This window comes from Cyprinodon tularosa, unplaced genomic scaffold, assembly GCF_016077235.1.
Source record: "Cyprinodon tularosa strain WSP-4 unplaced genomic scaffold, ASM1607723v1 ctg99, whole genome shotgun sequence".
NCBI lineage: Eukaryota > Metazoa > Chordata > Actinopteri > Cyprinodontiformes > Cyprinodontidae > Cyprinodon > Cyprinodon tularosa.
In genome coordinates, this window is record NW_024039773.1 from 1,196,640 (window position 1) to 1,214,567 (window position 17,928).

The window sequence follows — 17,928 nt, forward strand, 5'->3', positions numbered from 1 at the left end:
CACTGGTAGCAGATCTGGTTTGTTCTGTCAGGAACGTGGAACGGAACGACCCGGGTGGCGATCAAGACTCTGAAGCCGGGGACCATGTCCCCCGAGGCCTTCCTGCAGGAAGCTCAGGTCATGAAGAAACTGAGACACGAGAAGCTGGTTCAGCTGTACGCCGTGGTATCTGAGGAGCCCATCTTCATCGTAACAGAGTTCATGGGCCAAGGTCAGAATAATACCTTAAATACCAGAAATTTTATAGCGTTTAACAAACTCAGCCAGCCTCACACTGATCTGGAACTCGTGTCTCTGCAAACAGGAAGCTTACTGGAGTTTCTGAAAGGAGAGTATGGTGCGTTGCTGCGCCTCCCTCAGCTGGTGGACTTTGCCTCTCAGGTCAGTACAAATATGTTTCCCAGCTTGAGATTTTCTGATTTCTTTGAATAAACCCTTCAAAGTTTCCACCTTTTCTCAGATCGCTTCAGGGATGGCCTATGTGGAGAGGATGAACTACGTGCACAGAGATCTCCGAGCTGCTAACATCCTGGTCGGAGATAATATGGTTTGCAAGGTGGCTGATTTTGGGCTGGCTCGGCTGATTGAGGATAACGAATATACGGCCAGGCAAGGTGAGTCCTAACAGGCCCCTAAAACCCAGTAACCAGTCTTTGCCACTCTTAGGAGCAATAACTGTCTGATGTGATGCTGCAGCATCTCAATGGGATTGATGTCCAGACTTTGGATGGGCCAAATCGAAACCTTTGTTTTCTCTGAGGTGTTTAGAACCAGAATTGCTGCTCTGCCTCAAACCATAATGAAACTAATATATTAGTAGTAAGAAGAAGTTGTTTTCTAAGTGACTTCCGGGTTTCCAGGTCATGAAGCAGCAATTTATACCAAAGCATTAAAGGAATAGTACACCCAAAACATGATTAGCCTTCATTTTCTACTCACCCCCATGCTGAACAACACTCTGGAGTACTTTTTTGATATCTCAAATGCATCTGGAGATCTGGGAGGCTTCTTGCTGTCTGCTGACATTCAAATAATGGAGGTCTATGGTGCCCGAGTCAGAAAGGTCCATAAAAGTCCAAAAAAAACGTGTCAATATTCCTCCATACTGCTCGTCCAATGTATTCCAAGTGTCCTGAGTGGGTAGCGTCCATAATTTACTCGAAACGAAGTCATTTAGAATGTTTTTAGAGCATAAACAGTAGTGTATAGGATTTCCTAAAAGCGCGTTCATGAGTCTACGGAAACCGCGGCAGACCAAACCAGACGAAAGTGCGCATTCAGCGTCTGCTCTGCCGATAATGCAAGCGTAGAAGAAGAAATGTGCTGTTTACCTGTGCAAAGAAAGAAACAACGAAAGAAAAATGTCTGAGGACTTCAGTGTTGAGGAAGAGCATGAGTTCTTTGCCGAGCTGAATGCGCACTTTCGTCTGGTTTGGTCTGCCGCGGTTTCCGTAGACTCGTGAACGCGCTTTTAGAAAATCCTATACACTACTGTTTATGCTCTAAAAACATTCTAAATGACTTCGTTTCGAGTTAATTATGGACGCTACCCACTCAGGACACTTGGAATACATTGGACGAGCAGTATGGAGTAATATTGACACTTTTTTGTGGACTTTTATGGACCTTTCTGCCTCGGGCGCCATAGACCTGCATTATTTGAATGTCAGCAGACAGCAAGAAGCCTCCCAGATCTCCAGATGCATTTGAGATATCAAAAAAGTACTCCAGAGTGTTGTTCAGCATGGGGGTGAGTAGAAAATGAAGGCTAATCATGTTTTGGGTGTACTATTCCTTTAAGCCACCACCTCCATGCTTGCCTGTCAGTATGACATCCTCCTCCTCCAGTGCTTCAAAATGAGACAGGATGCAAAGACTTGAACCACAAAGATGCCAGAAGGAAAGCAGCCACATACCTGTAATGACTATGACATGTTCAGAGAAATCTGCTCAATGGTAAGAACAAGGTCCTGGCAATCAACAGCCATGCCTTGCCAGTTATCAGATACCCTGCCAGGATAATAAGTTGGCCTAATTCAGGCTACTGATGTTAAAACCATGCATGGTGGATTCAACCCCAAATCCAGCATCCAAAGACTATTAACTAAGAACAAAGCAGAGGCTTACTGCGGATCAGAACCGCCATTGAAGATGAAATATCCAAGCAAAATGAAATATACATCAGGAAGATGGCACCACAGGATGATACACCCAGTAAATTTCTCTGATTGTGGAAGCTGGGAATGAAGGAAATGTGAAAATGAAGGAAAAATATGGGATCTTCCACTGACAGATAGCTGAAGTGGCTGATGTGACCAAATCCTACCAATGGCTAGAGAGGGCTGGGCAGAAGCACTGAATATAGCAAAACAGGAGCAACCCTTGAGCACCAAAATTATAGAGGCTCAGATCTACTATCCAAGGTGCAGGTTGTGCAAAGAGGCCCCAGAAACAATCAGCATCTCACAGCAGGCTGGAAGATACTGGCAGGAAAGGAATAGGTGGAACATCTGAACCTAGTGGCTGCTATAGTGAACAGAAACATCTAAGATAGCTAAGATCCTGTGGGACTTCCAGATACAAACAGACTAAATGGTTGTGGCCAACCAACCGGACATTGTGATCATTGATAAGCAGCAGAGGGCGGCTGTAGTGATCGATGTGACCGTCCCACATGATGAAACATCAGGAGAAATTAGAGAAATACCAAGGCCTCAGGAAGGAACTAGAGAGAGACTGGAAGGTGAAGGCAACAGTAGGGCCCATGCTGGGAGCAGTAACCACCACACTAAAGAAGTGGTTCCAACAGATACCTGAAGAATCATCAGAGATCTCAGTCCAGTTCAAGAAAGCAGCTAAGATACGGAGGAGAACCCTCAAACTCCCAGGTCTCTGGTAGAGGACATGAACAGGAGATGAAGCAGCAACTCATCCCACAAAGGAGGGGTGGGATGGATGAGTGAGCAGAGGTGATAAGCAAGAATAATTCCTGCTTCATTCATCTTTAGTAGAATTGATCCCTGCAGCTGATCCAGATGCTGCTGCCTGCGTCCTCACTAGAACTAAGAAAGTAGAGAACATCAGCACAGTTCTAAAGTCCTTCCACTGGCTTCTTTATCTCAGAGAATAGACTTTAAAATCTTCGTTTTTTCTATAAATTCCTGAATGGCTTTGCCCCAAAATATATCACAGACTTTTTGTCAGACCTCTCAGGTTAGTGGATCAGATCTACTCTGCAGAACCAGAACCAAACATAGAGAATCAGCTTTAAGTTTTTCTGCTCCACTAATCTGGAATAAACTCCCAGAAAACTGTAAAGGAGCTGAAACCCTCAGTTGCTTTAAATTGAAATTAAAAATCTTTTTGTTCAGAGCGACCTTTGACTGAGCTATCGAAACTTTATTAGTTTTTTTTGTTTTTTGTTGTTTTCAGTACAAGATTGTCTTCTTTTAATAATTTATTTTTCTTTTCCCCTCATTTACAGTACTTTGACTTGTTTTAGTGATTCAATGTGCAATAGAAATAAACTTTCCTCAAACAGTTCGATTACCTTCTGTCCGATTTTATTTCCTATTCATCTCTGGGACAATAATTCCAGATGTTCATAGATAAGGTTTGACTTTCTGTTATGCTGATCAACCTGTTCTCCTGCAGGCGCCAAGTTTCCCATCAAGTGGACGGCTCCTGAGGCGGCGCTCTACGGCCGCTTCACCATCAAATCTGACGTCTGGTCATTTGGAGTCCTGCTGACCGAGCTGGCCACTAAAGGCCGTGTTCCCTATCCAGGCAAGGCTCTTTTTCTCACAAACCTTTTCATGCTTTAAACCCTTTGCAGCTTTTGATCATAATGTTTGACATACGGACCAGGTAAAGAGAAATCACACCTTTTTTCCTGTGCTCTGATTTTAACAAGCTCTAAAATGAACAAGAAACATGTAAAAGGTTCAGAGCATTTATCTACTAAGCTAAGACAAGACATAAAGTAAAAAAATGCATTAGTAAGTACACCCTAAGATTCTTGAGCTTGTAGAACCTCCTGCGCAGGAACTGTTTTCTGTCTCAGTTAATTGGCCTCTCACATCCCTCAGCAGGAATTTAGTCCCAGTTTTTAACATGCACCATCGCAACGAATCGTTGTGGTTTGCAGATATCTGTTTTAACTCAAGCCGGGCGTACACTGTAGGGGTGTAAATAATAATCGTTTTGTATCGATGCATCGATCCAACAGCAGACGATCCGATGCATCGATACGTCCGCAAGAGAATCGATTCATGTTTTTTTTTTCCTCCGGTCTATTTTTATCCATTTGCTCCTGGGCGTAATTCTCCTACCGTGCTACGGTGGCGCTAAACCTATTTTGCCCTCCTACCTCGCTTCCTGGTTATACTCTTACAGCAGTGTGTTGCAGTGAGTTTGATGCAGACATTTTTTAAATTATGCTCAATATTGAAGCGTGGTCTGCGTTACACGCTGTGGGTCTAGATACGGCCGAGGCGGCGAGGAAGTGGGGGCGAGTTTAGTCCGACGACGGAGGGACATGAGGGCCAAAAAGAGCGGAGATCCAGGTGGAAAAAGGGTCCCAGCGTTCTCGCGCACCTCGCTCTTCTAGCGGGTCAAACTTCATGAGTTATTTTCCGCAATTTCGGTCATAAAAACAAAACAAGCCGGCCTCCTGTCTGCGGCACTGGAGGCGGGACGTCTGGAGCCGAGGTATTGCATTGCACTCATTGCACTGATTTTCTGCAGTATTTTTTGATACAACTTTTCTATTTCTGTTATTTGCTGTTGTTTCTAAAAAAAAAAAATGCATAACGATATTACAGCTTTCATTGATTTATTTCAAACTTGAAACTTTGTTTAGCCTGTAAGGTGTAAAAAAAAATAAAATAATAAAATTAACCGATTAATCGAATCGTATCGTGGTGTATTCTTGAGAATCGAAAATAATCAAATCGTTGGGTCAGGAAATTGATACTGAATGGAATCGCCATGATGGATCTGATTTACACCCCTAGTACACTGCGCGATTTTTTTTAATTGTTGCATGCAGCTACAGCTCACACGAAACCTTGTGGTTTTGTTGTACATTGTGAGATGGCGCTACTTGGACTAGTCTATCTGGAAGCCAAATGAGTAGAAGAGGAATATGAAAGTTACTAGAGTGAAACGCGCTGCCTTGGCAATTTGTGCAAGTTTGTGCTGAAAGCTTTAAGAAGAAAAGGCGATGACGTATTTGTTTTTGTCTGAGAGGAAGAAGAAGAAGAAGAGTCCTTGTTTACCACTGAGCGATTTGCCCATGACGGTTGACTGAAACTCAAACATCTTTAATTTTCTCCTGAACTCACATTTCCTGATCGGCAGGAGGCTGAGGCCCCGTCCACACGAAGTCAAAACGAACACGAAACGCTAATATTTTCCAGAATGTTTGTCTTAAAGACGGAGACGTAAAATAAATGTGATCGACCACACGAATGCATGAAAATGCAGCAAAATGTATGCCAGGCCTGTAAGTGGCGCTGTGGTGCCAAAGCAAAAATAGGCGAAAACAGGCAACAAAATGTTGGGCATGCGCACTAATATTTATACATGGTTGCCCTGCGGGTCCATTTTCGTGGTTCAGTCAAATTCAGGTGCTGAATTATGTCGTCTATATTGCTCTGTTCTTCCTGGAGATATTCCAGAAGAAGAAGATTCTGTTGTAAGCCCGACAGCAGGGTGAGTAGCATGAGCAGCAACCATTCAACACAGTACGGCGCCATTGTTGTTGTGATACTGTGTCGCGCATGCGTGTTTAGAGGCGACGCTATGACGCATGCATGTAAAAAAAAAATGCGGTCAGAGCTTAAAGATGGAAACGCGAAAACGGCGTTTCAAAATCTTCCCACTCTGAAGGCTGAATAAAAAAAAGATTGTTTACAGACCCCCGAAACGCCGGCTTCGTATGGATGAGAGGCTGGTTTGGTGAAAAATTAGTGAATTTAGGCCAGGGTTTGACTTCGTGTGGACGGGGCCTGAGAGAGTCTGATCGCCCCTCATTACGCGACGCACGATCAGGCTGAAAGTCGGGCTGATCGGAAAATTCTCGCACGACTGGAAAGTCAGCCCGAAAAGGGCAAAAGATCGCACAGTGTAAGCCCGGTTTAAGTAATGTGGAGTAAAAAAATAATATAAAGACATAGAGTTGATATCCAAGGAAGAAAAGGTTTTATTTTACTCTGCAGAGGAGAACAACACGACCGGCTGAATGCAGCTCAGAGTTGATCTGAGGCTGCAGCATTCCAACCCCTGCACACATTAACATTTCCCAAGAGAAAACACTTTAGCTCATCAAAGGACAGAGATGACAATTGTTTTCTATTCACACCAGGACGTGAGAATCTTGACTTGTTCTCCCTTATCTAACCTAGGGGGAGACTTCCTTTCAAACATCCTTCCTTTCCCTTCATCTCAGCAAGGCTTCTAAGGCCCCGTCCACACGAAGACGAACCCTGGCCTAAACGCACAAATTTTTCACCAAACCAGCCTCTCATCCATACGAAGCCGGCGTTTCGGGGGTCTGTAAACTATCTTTTTTTTATTCAGCCTTCAGAGTGGGAAGATTTCGAAACGCCGTTTTCGCGTTTCCATCTTTACGCCTAACCGCATTTTTTTTCTTACACGCATGCGTCATAGCGTCGCCTCTGAACACGCATGCGCGACACAGTATCACAACAACAATGGCGCCGTTGCTGCTAATGCTACTCACCCTGCTGTCGGGCTTACAACAGAATCTTCTTCTTCTGGAATATCTCCAGGAAGAACAGAGCAATATCGACGACATAGTTCAGCACCTGAATTTGACTTAACCACGAAAATGGACCCGCAGGGCAACCATGTATAAATATTAGTGGGCATGCCCAACATTTCGTCGCTTATTTTTGCTTTGGCACCACAGCGCCACTTACAGGCCTGGCATACATTTTGCAGCGTTTTCATGCATTCGTGTGGACGATCACATTTATTTTACGTCTCCGTCTTTACGGCAAACGTTTTGGAAAATATTAGCGTTTCGTGTTCGTTTTGACTTCGTGTGGACGGGGCCTAAGTAATCACTTTTATTGAAGAAAAGAGAAAAAACAGACTTTAACATCACTGACAAACAGGCCAAAGAAAAATACCATTCCACAGTAAATAGCAGCTTTTACTTTGTTTGTTTTTTTTCTCCCCTAAGTTAAACAATCGGACTCTAAAAGTGTGTTCTGGTCTCCCAGGTATGGTGAACAGGGAGGTTCTGGATCAGGTGGAGCGCGGTTACCGGATGCCCTGTCCAGCAGAATGCCCCGCCTCTCTCCACGAGCTGATGCTAAACTGCTGGAGGAAGGAGCCAGAGGAGAGGCCCACCTTTGAGTACCTGCAGGGCTTCCTTGAGGATTACTTCACCTCCACCGAGCCTCAGTACCAGCCTGGGGATAACCTGTAACCAGGCTGCTCTGGTATGCAAAAATGGACCATGCTCATCGCCACTCAACTGCATGGAGGGGGATGAATGGGGATAAGGGGCCATAATAAATGGCTACAATCAAGTTTTTTTTTTTTCCTTTTTTCATGCATTTTTCTCCCGATGGTTTAAAAAGAAATGTGATGGTTTTTTTTGTTTGTTTTTTCTTTGCAAACTTTCAAATCCTTCAGTCAAAACATTTTAACCATATATTTTTTTAGCCAATTGTTGATCTGGATTATTTGAGTCGTTTTACACCTTGACCTGGAAATGACTGCCATGAGGTTGCTGAAGCCGCCTCTTCTTCTTTTTTTTTTATTTAGTCGAACATTTACTCATCATAAAAGATCAACTCAGGATGGGGAAAACAAGACAAATCTGCTGCAAGGATTTCTGTGCCAATGGAAAGTAATTTTTTACTCTATTTTTGGTAATTTCCCTTTTTTTTTAAAAAAGAACATATCTTTGCTCTGAGAGAGTGATCTACTGCTCCCTCTGTGTGCAGGTTTTAATGAGGTGATTATATTTTAATTTTTTTCTTTAATCAGCACTGCTGTTATTTTTATTTTTTTTTTAGTCTGCATTAAAACACAACTTTACACTGGAGATCTTTTTTTTCTTTGTGAAATATGGGGTGACTTTAGTTCCATTATTGCTGCAAATAAAGAACCTGTTTTGTAAATAGTAATCAGCGAAGGGTATGTAGAAAAAGTTATTAAAGGCATACTATGCAAAATTTCAGGTGGAACAAAGGTTTTCTCGGCCGCCCTGGTGGTCTGTAGGGGAACTACCGTACTTGCAATTGCAGGAGCCCTCGGCCCGCACCCACAGGCTCAGAAGTCTCGTGCATCGTGAGAGTCGGTCTTGCTTTACGGCGAAAACTGCTACACGCCCCCAGTGAAAGGCATGCTTGTTGCTAGCGCAGTGGCGATATTTGTGCAGTTATCATGGCGGAACCAGCGAGAAAACAGCGAAAGCACATGCATAACAAATAATGTATGAAAACATGCAAAATTTTCAAACTCGAAATTTGGAACCAAATAGTCACTTACCGCAGTAGACATGGTGATTTGTCGCGTTCGCCTGTCTGCTAAGCTCAAAACAACCGCGCGTGGCTTGATGGAGAAACCAGGAGAACAGCTGAGCATATTTACGACAGTGCACTTTTACTTTCGCCCTCTGGGGGGAGCCTCGCTGGAAAATCAACACTGGTTGCATAGTATACCTTTAATAAAAAAAGGTTTTGCAAGTAAATCTACTGTTGTTTTAGATTTTTTTTAAATTCACATTACTTATATTTTCATTTCTATCTTCAAAAGTGTATTTTTTTATTTCTTTTTTTTATTTAGAGTTTAATGAATTGCAGTCTTTTTTTTCTTATTGCATCTCGCAGAGCCCACTCTCTTCACTTCATGCTCAATACGAACGCTTTGGAAAAATAAAATATGAAAAAAAGAACTGAAAAGAAATAAAAAAAATGCAGTGAAAAAATAAAAAACAGTAAAGTTCTCAAAACCTTTTTTAAAGACGTTTTTCAAAATGTGATTTCTGGATGGCTTATCTTTTGAATTTAATTTACAAAACTTGTTTTGTTTATTTTTATTTACAAAGCGTGTCCTTTAGTCGCAACAAAAATGGAAGAAATTCACTCCATAATTAAGAGGACAAATGAGGAGCAGGAGCATGTTCACTGTTGCAATGCCTCTCCCTGGCCAGCAGGAGGCAGACCACTGTGCATTCCTGTCCACTCACTCTATAAGCGTGTACAGAAAAACAAAAAAAAAGTGGCATCTCAAAAATGTAATTGTAAATATCTTTGATTCTAATAATTTTGTATATATATACATATATATATATACATTCTCCTTATTTATTCATTTTAAATTAACCCTTTTGAAAAAAATCTGCACATTTGTGCAAAATATTTTTTTTCTTGTTTATGGTACTTTAATGGGATAAATAACATGAAATTGATTTGTTTAGAGTTTTTAATTCTTATTATTACAAGTATTTGGGAGCATGTGTCTGAAATTGACCTGAATATTTTCTAAATGACTGATTGAAGCAGCGATGAGAGTTTGTGACCCTTTTAACATTGTTACCACAGACGTCTCAGTTCCTCCAAGTTTCCAAAAGTTCAATTTTAGACTTTTTAGAGCTTTTTCAGACCCAGCGGGAACCCTGTGTCTGTGAGGAAACGTGAGCAGGTATTAAGACGCCAACCTTTGGTTTGTTTTGCGTGAATCCAGCTGACCATCCACTGTGTCCCATCACCTGTCTGCATGGTAACCAGGGTTTATTGGTTGGATTTTGTTCTCAAACTTTGCTCTTACTTCATGGTGTTACTTCAAAGCTAAACAAAATATTTTAAAAAGTTCATATGCACCCTGTCTTTGTTTCTTTCCCTGGGTTTTTTTTAGCTGTCTTCCTAGCTATATAAATATATTTTAAACTACTAGTTTCCTACATATACTGTACTCTTTTTATACCATATTCTTCTGGTATTTTCACACGGATAAATATTTGTTAAATTTCAACCAATACTGTTCAAATTTGAATTTAATAAAAATCCTTACATTACCAGAAAGTATTTCTTTCTTCATTTGTTCAAACATTTAAAGCAGGAATCTGGAATTTAATTCACTATCAGCTTAATTTGAGAAATACGAAGTAATTGCTCTGGTTCAGCAATCGGTGAATATCAAGGCACCATGTTGGCTCCTTTTTTTAAAAACTCACGCATGTAACTTCAGAGGAACATTTTTTTTTTCCTCATTTCACCAGCAGAGCACTTTGCTCTCAATCTGCAGGTTTACTATTGGTTCCTAGAATTTCTAAAAGTAGAATGGGAGGCAGATCTTTTAGTTCTCAGGCTCCTCTCCTGTGGAACCAACTACCAGTTTTAATCCGTGAGGCAGACACCCTGTCTACATAGGCTTTGTGGTCTGAAAATTTAGATTTCTCTTGTCTTATATATTTAGTTATGCTATTTATCCAGTGAAAAATGTTTTTACTCAGTTTGTTTCACCTGCAAGGCTGAGAAAATGTCCGAGTGAGGGGTGGTTTACTTATTCCCACGACAAGCGTAATTCCTTCTCTTAAGAAGGTCGATACACTGCAAAAACGATCTAGAAATAAGTAAAAATTTCTTAAATTTAGTTTATTTACCCTGAATTTGAGTAGGTAAATAAGATGATCTGCCAATGGAATGAGTATTTTTACTCTTAAAATAAGATAATTGGATCAAATGCACTTGAAATAATACGATGCAGTTGTTTTTTTCTTATTTTAAATTTAAATTGTCTTGTTCCATTTGCAAAGTCTCTCACTTCCCCTCCTCAATTCAAGACAAAACTCATTTATTTGAAGAAAAAAATTACTTATTTAGATTAACGTTTTTTGCAGTGTATAACTGTTCTGTATTTCAGTAAATTTTTTTGTTTGATCAAATGGTTGTAAACAAATCAGCTGAACAGAAACATAACAAAAACAAAAGCAACCCCCCTTATTAAGTGTTGCAAAATGGCATGATACCATATCTTCACCTGTGATTGGCCAAAAGGCCGCCAAGCTGTCAGACAAAACTAAGTTCTGCCATGATCAGCAGGGCGGCGCCACTGAGGGAGAACTGAGCAGCGAAAAGGAAGAAAAAGGGGGGAGCCGCTCTGACTCAATGGGAGCTGGAGCTCTTTCTATTCACTACAAAGCATCGGCTATTAGAGCCATTGCTTATGAGCATGACCGACCATACACCTAAACTAAGAGACAAAATTAAAAAGAACTTTAGTAATAATAAAATAGATGCTTCCTTTTTTTGTTCAGTCGATACCTGCAAAAAAAGAGTTATTTCTCCTTTCTGATTCCTGATCCTCCACGGACGGGTTGGTCGTTGGATCGCCAACTTAAAGAGGGAGGATTTGCCATCGAACTTCTGGCCAGAGAAAAAACCCGTAATATGTAGCCAACATTTGGAAGAAGAATGTTTTCAAGATGACTTGGATAATAGCGCGTTGTGACAAACACCAGATACAGCACGGGACTTGATCAACAGCCGATACCGCACCGTGACGTCACAAACCAGTAGGTGGCAGTAGTGTTCTTTGACAAACATGGATGCCTCCAGTAAAGCACATTCAAAACACTTATCATTTATTGAACAATATGTAATAATTTCATATTTAAAGTACTTTTAAACGTTTGAATCCTGAATATGACCGGACTTCTCCTTTAATCGCGATGCAGGTGTTCTATTTGAGCTTAAAAATGGCTAAACACTGTCAGTGCAGAATGCTTGATGTATAGAATTCTATTTTATCATAACCAAATGGTGTTTTTTGCATAGGCAAATAGCATGACTATGCCTCTTTAAGACTTTTTTAAACCTAAACTGAACAAACCTGATTGGCTAACTTAGTGATCTAAATTACAGTGTAGTTTGAAGGAGGAGTTGGTTGAAGTGTGTCAGGAAAACAGATGTTTTTAGCATTGTGTTCTGCTTGGTTCCATTTCCAGAGAGTCTCTGCTGGAGGGCTTTGCTATGCTGGACTGAGCACACAGTGCCACTCCTGCTGCCCCTCCTCACAGGTGCAGTTTATCAAATGCAATCAGTCTCATATATAAAAGAAGCAGGAATCCATTCACTTCCTGCCTGAGTGATAACCGTCAACAGTGGGAGCGGTTAGGGCATAGAGCTTGAAATCCTGAGGTTCTGGATTCAAGCACCACACTGCTCCCCTAGTGCCACACAACGGCAGCCCACTGGTTCCCAAGGGGATTCGTTAAACGCATAGTTAATTTTGTTGCTCTGTAAATGTGACAGTGTAATGGCAATTAAAAAAGCTAGGGGGAAAAATGGAACAACAATGGTGGATTTTGGATTTTTTGATTCCCGCCTCTGTTACCTGTGTTTATTGCCTCTGCATTTGGGTCCTCTGACCTTAACCAAATCATGACAGTAGGAACCAGCCATCATGGACCCCGCAGAGCCAACCAATGTGGCAGGAAAATTACTCTCAGTCATCAGATCCATACTTGACAGTCTCCCCTTCATCAGTCTTCCTTGGGAGCGGGTCTTGCAGCAGAGGAGGTAAACAAGAGACTGGAGAAGTTTCTTTAACTCCGTACTTTTTTTGTGAGACTTGTTATATTGCAGAAGCTGAGTGGAATGTCCAGGATGCTTTCGCTCAGCTCTTCAATAAACCTTTTTCTCCTAAACCATCACTATGTCACCAACCTGCTCTGCTGTCTCTTACCTTCGATCTTGTTCCTTCACCACCACCAGCTGTTGGTCCTCCTCTGTCATCTGCTTCCTCCAGGCATAAGCACTGCCGCCGGGGGAAGAAGGTTACTTCCCCTCCGGCGGGTCAGCCTGACGCCTCCACTCCCTCTCCGGTGTGGGTCAACCGGATACCTGCTTCATCTTCCCTCCTAAACAGGTCAGATTTTCTAGTCTCAGTAATCACCTCCATGACTAACAGCTAGCCCCATCTATGACAAGACTCAAACCTGGTCCACATATTACACCCCCCGCAGTAAGAGCTCCTTATCTCGAGGAGTCTCAGTTATGGGACTTCGATTATGGGGAAAGGGAAGATCTATTCGCTTTCCTTCCACCTCCATCAGCTCCCTGCCAGCCAGCACTTCCCAAGCCAGATCCCATTAGCGGTTCTGATCCTGTGCCAGAGCCCTTTAGTGGGTCAGATCCTGAGCCAGAGCCCTTTAGCAAGCCAGATCCCCTAGCGCCAGAACCCATTAGCGAACCAAATCCCCTGGCACCAGAGCCCTTTAGCCAGCCAGATCCCTTAGCGCCAGAGCCCATTAGCAGACCAGATCCCCTAGCACCAGAGTCCTTTAGGGGGCCAGATCCCTTAGCGCCAGAGCCCATTAGCTGACCAAATCCCCTAGCGCCAGAGCCCTTTAGCGGACCAGATCCCCTAGCACCAGAGTCCTTTAGGGGGCCAGATCCCTTAGCGCCAGAGCCCATTAGCGGACCAGATCCCCTAGCGCCAGAGCCCTTTAGCGGACCAGATCCCCTAGCACCAGAGTCCTTTAGGGGGCCAGATCCCTTAGCGCCAGAGCCCATTAGCGGACCAGATCCCCTAGCGCCTGAGCCCATTAGCGGACCAGATCCCCTAGCGCCAGATCCAATTAGCGGACCAGATCCCCTAGCGCCAGATCCATTTAGCGGACCAGATCCCCTGGCGCCAGTGCCCTTAACGGGCCTGATACCCTAGCGCCAGAGCTATTTAGCAGAGCAGATCCCCTGGCGCCAGTGCCCTTAACTGGCCTGATCCCCTAGCGCCAGAGCCCTTTAGTGGACCAGATCCCCTAGCACCAGAGCCCTTTAGGGGGCCAGATCCCCTGGCACCAGTGCCCTTAACGGCCCTGATCCCCTAGCGCCAGAGCCCATTAGCGGGCCAGTTCCCCTAGCACCAGAGCCCATTGGCGGGGAAGTAGAGAATCTTCCTCACCTCCGGCCCCACGGCCGGCCTCCAAAGAGTTTCGGTTGCCCTCGTTCACCTTTAGTGGGTTGATTTTTCTTTTTTGGACTTTTTTTTTTCTTAGTTACACTTCCACCCTCACCTAAGGTCTTCAAATCTGGATCATGAATGAAAGAAAGAGATCCCGGACTCAATTGGCTAAAATGAGCTTTCTTCGCAGAGTGGCTGGGCATTCCGTTAGAGATCGGTTGAGGAGATCTGTCATCTGGGAGGGGCTCGGAGTAGAGCTGCTTGTCTTTCACATCAAAAGGAGTCACATGTGGGCGACGGTGACGTTGGATGTAGGAGTTTGCCCTAAAATCGAAGGATTGACGGTTCAAGCCCCGGCTCTGACTTTCATTGTCATTGTGTCCTTGGGCAAGACACTTCACCTGCATTGTCTACTGATGGTGGTCAGAGGGCCCAGTGGCGCCAGTGTACGGCAGCCCCGCTTCTGTCAGTGAGCCCCAGGGCAGCTGTGGCTACAATGTAGCTATCCACCGTGAGTGTGTGAATGGGTGAATGAATGTAGTGTAAAGCGCTTTGGTCAAGTCTCCTGACTTGAAAGAAGGCGCTATATAAGTACATGGCATTTACATGAGGTGGCTCGGACATCTTTTTTGATGACACCTTCCTTGGTAGGTGTTTCAGGCACGTCCTACTGGGGGAAAGGACAGGGGTCGACCCAGGACATGGCTGTCCTAAGCTTCCCCCAGCATAGCTGGAGGAGGTGTTTGTGGATGGAGAAGTCTGGGGGTCTGTACATAGATTGCTTCCCCTGCAACCCGGTCGTGGAATAAGCGTGTGACAACGAGTATGACAAGGATTTACCGAGTGTTTTTTTAGATTAACTGAAAAAACAATTAATTGTTTAATCGATTAATAAAAGAGTTAATAGCTACAGCCCAATAAGAGCTATGGGACTAAGGTGGAACAGTTATTTGCTAGTTTATCTCTTGATGAAACTGTTTTTAGCACTAGGTGTCTAGAAAGGTAATGAGGGAGCAGGAGTATGCACCTGATCGGGTTTGCACGTGATAACAAGCTGGCACGTGTTTTAATGCAAGGAAACCTTTTGAAGATTAAATCTTTACACAGGAATAAATTTCTCCTCATTCCTAAACTAGGTCATGCTTTTATTTCCTTGTTGGTCTTGTTATCCTTGTTATCTACTATTGATAGTTATTTTTTCAGGAAGCGAAAAGGTCAAACAGCTTAAGTAAAACACATGGCTCTATAGCAGCAAACATTTAAAGAATAATTCCAATATCAATAAACAATAAAAGGAATAGACAACTTAATAAAAATGGCACTTTTCCATTATTTGTCACTAAATTTAAATTTGTGGAGTTTTGAATCAGTCAACAGATTAAAAAGTATGGAGTGTAGTTAATGTTTGAACAGAATATTTCATCTATCAATCATTGATGTGTTCTGAAGAACTTCTACGGTAACAATAAAATCCTGCTTTTTTGAAAAACAAGCTGAGTATAAAAGCCAGAGAGCGATGCCTTCGCTCACAGATCCAATCACAGACACAATGACTAAGGTAAGTTATACTTTGCAGAAGGAGAGAAAACTTTACCAAGAAAACAAAACAAAATTTTATTTTCAGAAAGACAATCAAAGTTTTAGCAATTCTATGTTATATGTTTGACTTTCTTCTTTTGTTTATGTTGTATTTTAGATGCTGCTCTTGCTCCTACTGGTGACAGCATGTGCTGTCAGTCCACAAGGTAAAGAACAGATTTCTATATTTCCCAAAGCTGATGCAGATTAGACCAAAAAAAATAAAAAAATTAAATTGCTAGCAACAAGGACGTGTCTTTCAGTTTTTATCTGTACATTACTTTTATTTTGAAAATCCCTTTATTGTCCCACAATGGGAAAGTTCTGGTGTTTACAGCAGCAAAAAGATTATAGAAAAAAGAAGGTCACACAAATGTGGAACTAAGAAAGTGTATAAGTGTAAACCAACAGTCAGATTAAAGATAAAATTTATAGCAAAGAAATGAAAAAACATTTATACATATTTGCAGTGGAGACATTTAGCCTAATATGTTCATATAAACTTAAATCCCCAAAAGTAAGTCATTGTATATTAAATAAAAGTAAATTATAGCGAAGGACAGGAACACCGTACAGAAAATTCAATGGTAAAGTCTGTTAACACAATAATTTAATTATATGAATGTGTACATTTTTATAATAAAAAGATAACAGTAAAAGTACATTAAAAGAACTAGCCATTCCGTGTCTGAAGTGAATTTCAAACCCTTTTTTTCCCTATATTTGTTTCGGTTAGAATTTATCCGATTTATTTATTTATAACAACTCACAACTCCCTCCAGTATCAACCCTCCAGACCACTCAGGTCTTCTGGCTCCAGCCTGCTCTGCATACCTAAAACCAGAACTTAACATGGAGAAGCAGCATTTAGTTCCTATGCTCCACTTATCTGGAACAAACTTCCAGAAAACTGTAAAAGTGCGGAAAGCCTGAATTCCTTTAAATCAAGACTAAAAACGCATTTGTTTAGGATTGCCTTCCACTGTTCTAGTTAAACAGTTCAACTAAAACATATTTTCTTTAGTTCAACTGTTTTTAATATTCTTTTTTGTTTCTGCATTTTTATTTTATTTTTTAATTTTTAATTTTTTTCCTACTTGCTTTGATTCTGTTTTATCTTCCTGTATTTTAATCACGTAAAGCACTTTGCATTGTCTTTGTACTAAATTGTGCTATACAAATACATTTGCCTTGCCTTGCCTTGCCTTTTTCTAAGATCTTTCAGGTAAAATGGTCATCTTCCCACAACAAACCGCAACAGCACACATGAGGTTTAGAACAACACAAGATCTAAGTGCCGTCACCGTCTGTTTCAGGTAGTATTGCTTTTATTAATTTTTAACAAAGAACCTGGATATTGCTTGCAAAACTGCTAAGATAATGAAATATGCCTCTACTATGTGTACAGGTCCTTCACAGAACTTAAAAGAGATCATTCACTGTTCTCTATGTCCCTACCCACTGCAGCTAATGCCTTTCTGATCTTTAAAAAAGCTCAACGTGACCTCTTTCATTTCGCGGTCCAAAATGAACTTGTACAGCCTGAATCTCAGGACTATAAGCTGAACATGTGGCAATCTATATGTGGAACATGGGACTCCTCATCTGGACTCACACAGATGTGGTTGAATGGAAATCCATCAAGCTTTAGATATACCACCTCTGGAAACAATATCAATGGACCATTGATCATTGTTTTAGGGCAGGTAAGCTTTTAATTAGTACACACAGAGCACTCTATCCATTATAGGTCAATCATTTGTATTACTGGACAGTTCACACTTAGCCAAAAAGACAGTTCACACTTAGCCAAAAAGTACAAAACAAACCAAATTCAACAAAAAATAATTTAACAGACAAACTGTAAGGAGAATAAGAACAGGAGGGGTTTATATGATATAGTTAAAAAAAAAACTAGTGGTGGTTATAGATTATTTGTAATCTAGAATAATCTCGCTGTAATCTTGGAATTAATCTAGATTAATCTAGACCAAAATGGCTCATTTGAATTGTGCCAAAGGCCTTCATGAATTGTGTTTCCTACCTAAATAATAAGTAAAAGTAAGACTTTGAACAGGTTTGTATCATATGAAACTATCTCTAGAAAGGAAATAGACTATAAAAAGGCTACAGAAGATACATTTTCACCTTATTGTAAACTAAATACTTGTTTGTGTAAATCCAGGTGAATGACAAACCTCAATGTTAAATCATTTTTCCTTTTCAAATGTAGCATATCATGGGACTTCAAGCTTTTTCTCTTTTATGTATATACAGCATTGTGTTTAGTAAATGATCATTTGGTGACAGAGGTGGCTGCTGGATATGAATTCAGAATTCAGCTCTTGAACAGATCAGCGATTAGGCTGAAGATGCGTTGATGCACTTGAAGATTGTTGTACT

General features: G+C 41.6%; 1 protein-coding gene and 1 long non-coding RNA gene across 3 annotated transcripts in view; both read left to right on the top strand.

The window, feature by feature from the left end:
- The window catches only part of src (v-src avian sarcoma (Schmidt-Ruppin A-2) viral oncogene homolog), an 80,576-nt gene extending 72,654 nt beyond the window's left edge, over window positions 1–7,922 (top strand). For both annotated transcript variants that reach the window (XM_038276032.1, XM_038276033.1), the window contains 5 exons: window positions 32–211; window positions 305–381; window positions 461–614; window positions 3,655–3,786; window positions 7,251–7,922. In XM_038276032.1, the coding sequence (XP_038131960.1) occupies window positions 32–211; window positions 305–381; window positions 461–614; window positions 3,655–3,786; window positions 7,251–7,459 (752 nt within the window). In that variant the 3' untranslated portion in view covers window positions 7,460–7,922. The remainder of the gene's footprint in view (window positions 1–31; window positions 212–304; window positions 382–460; window positions 615–3,654; window positions 3,787–7,250) is intronic.
- Window positions 7,923–15,439: 7,517 nt separating this feature from the next.
- Window positions 15,440–15,738, top strand: LOC119777200. Its single transcript, XR_005279894.1, has 2 exons — window positions 15,440–15,505; window positions 15,644–15,738. It is a non-coding gene; the product is annotated as an uncharacterized LOC119777200 (long non-coding RNA).
- Window positions 15,739–17,928: the final 2,190 nt, after the last annotated feature.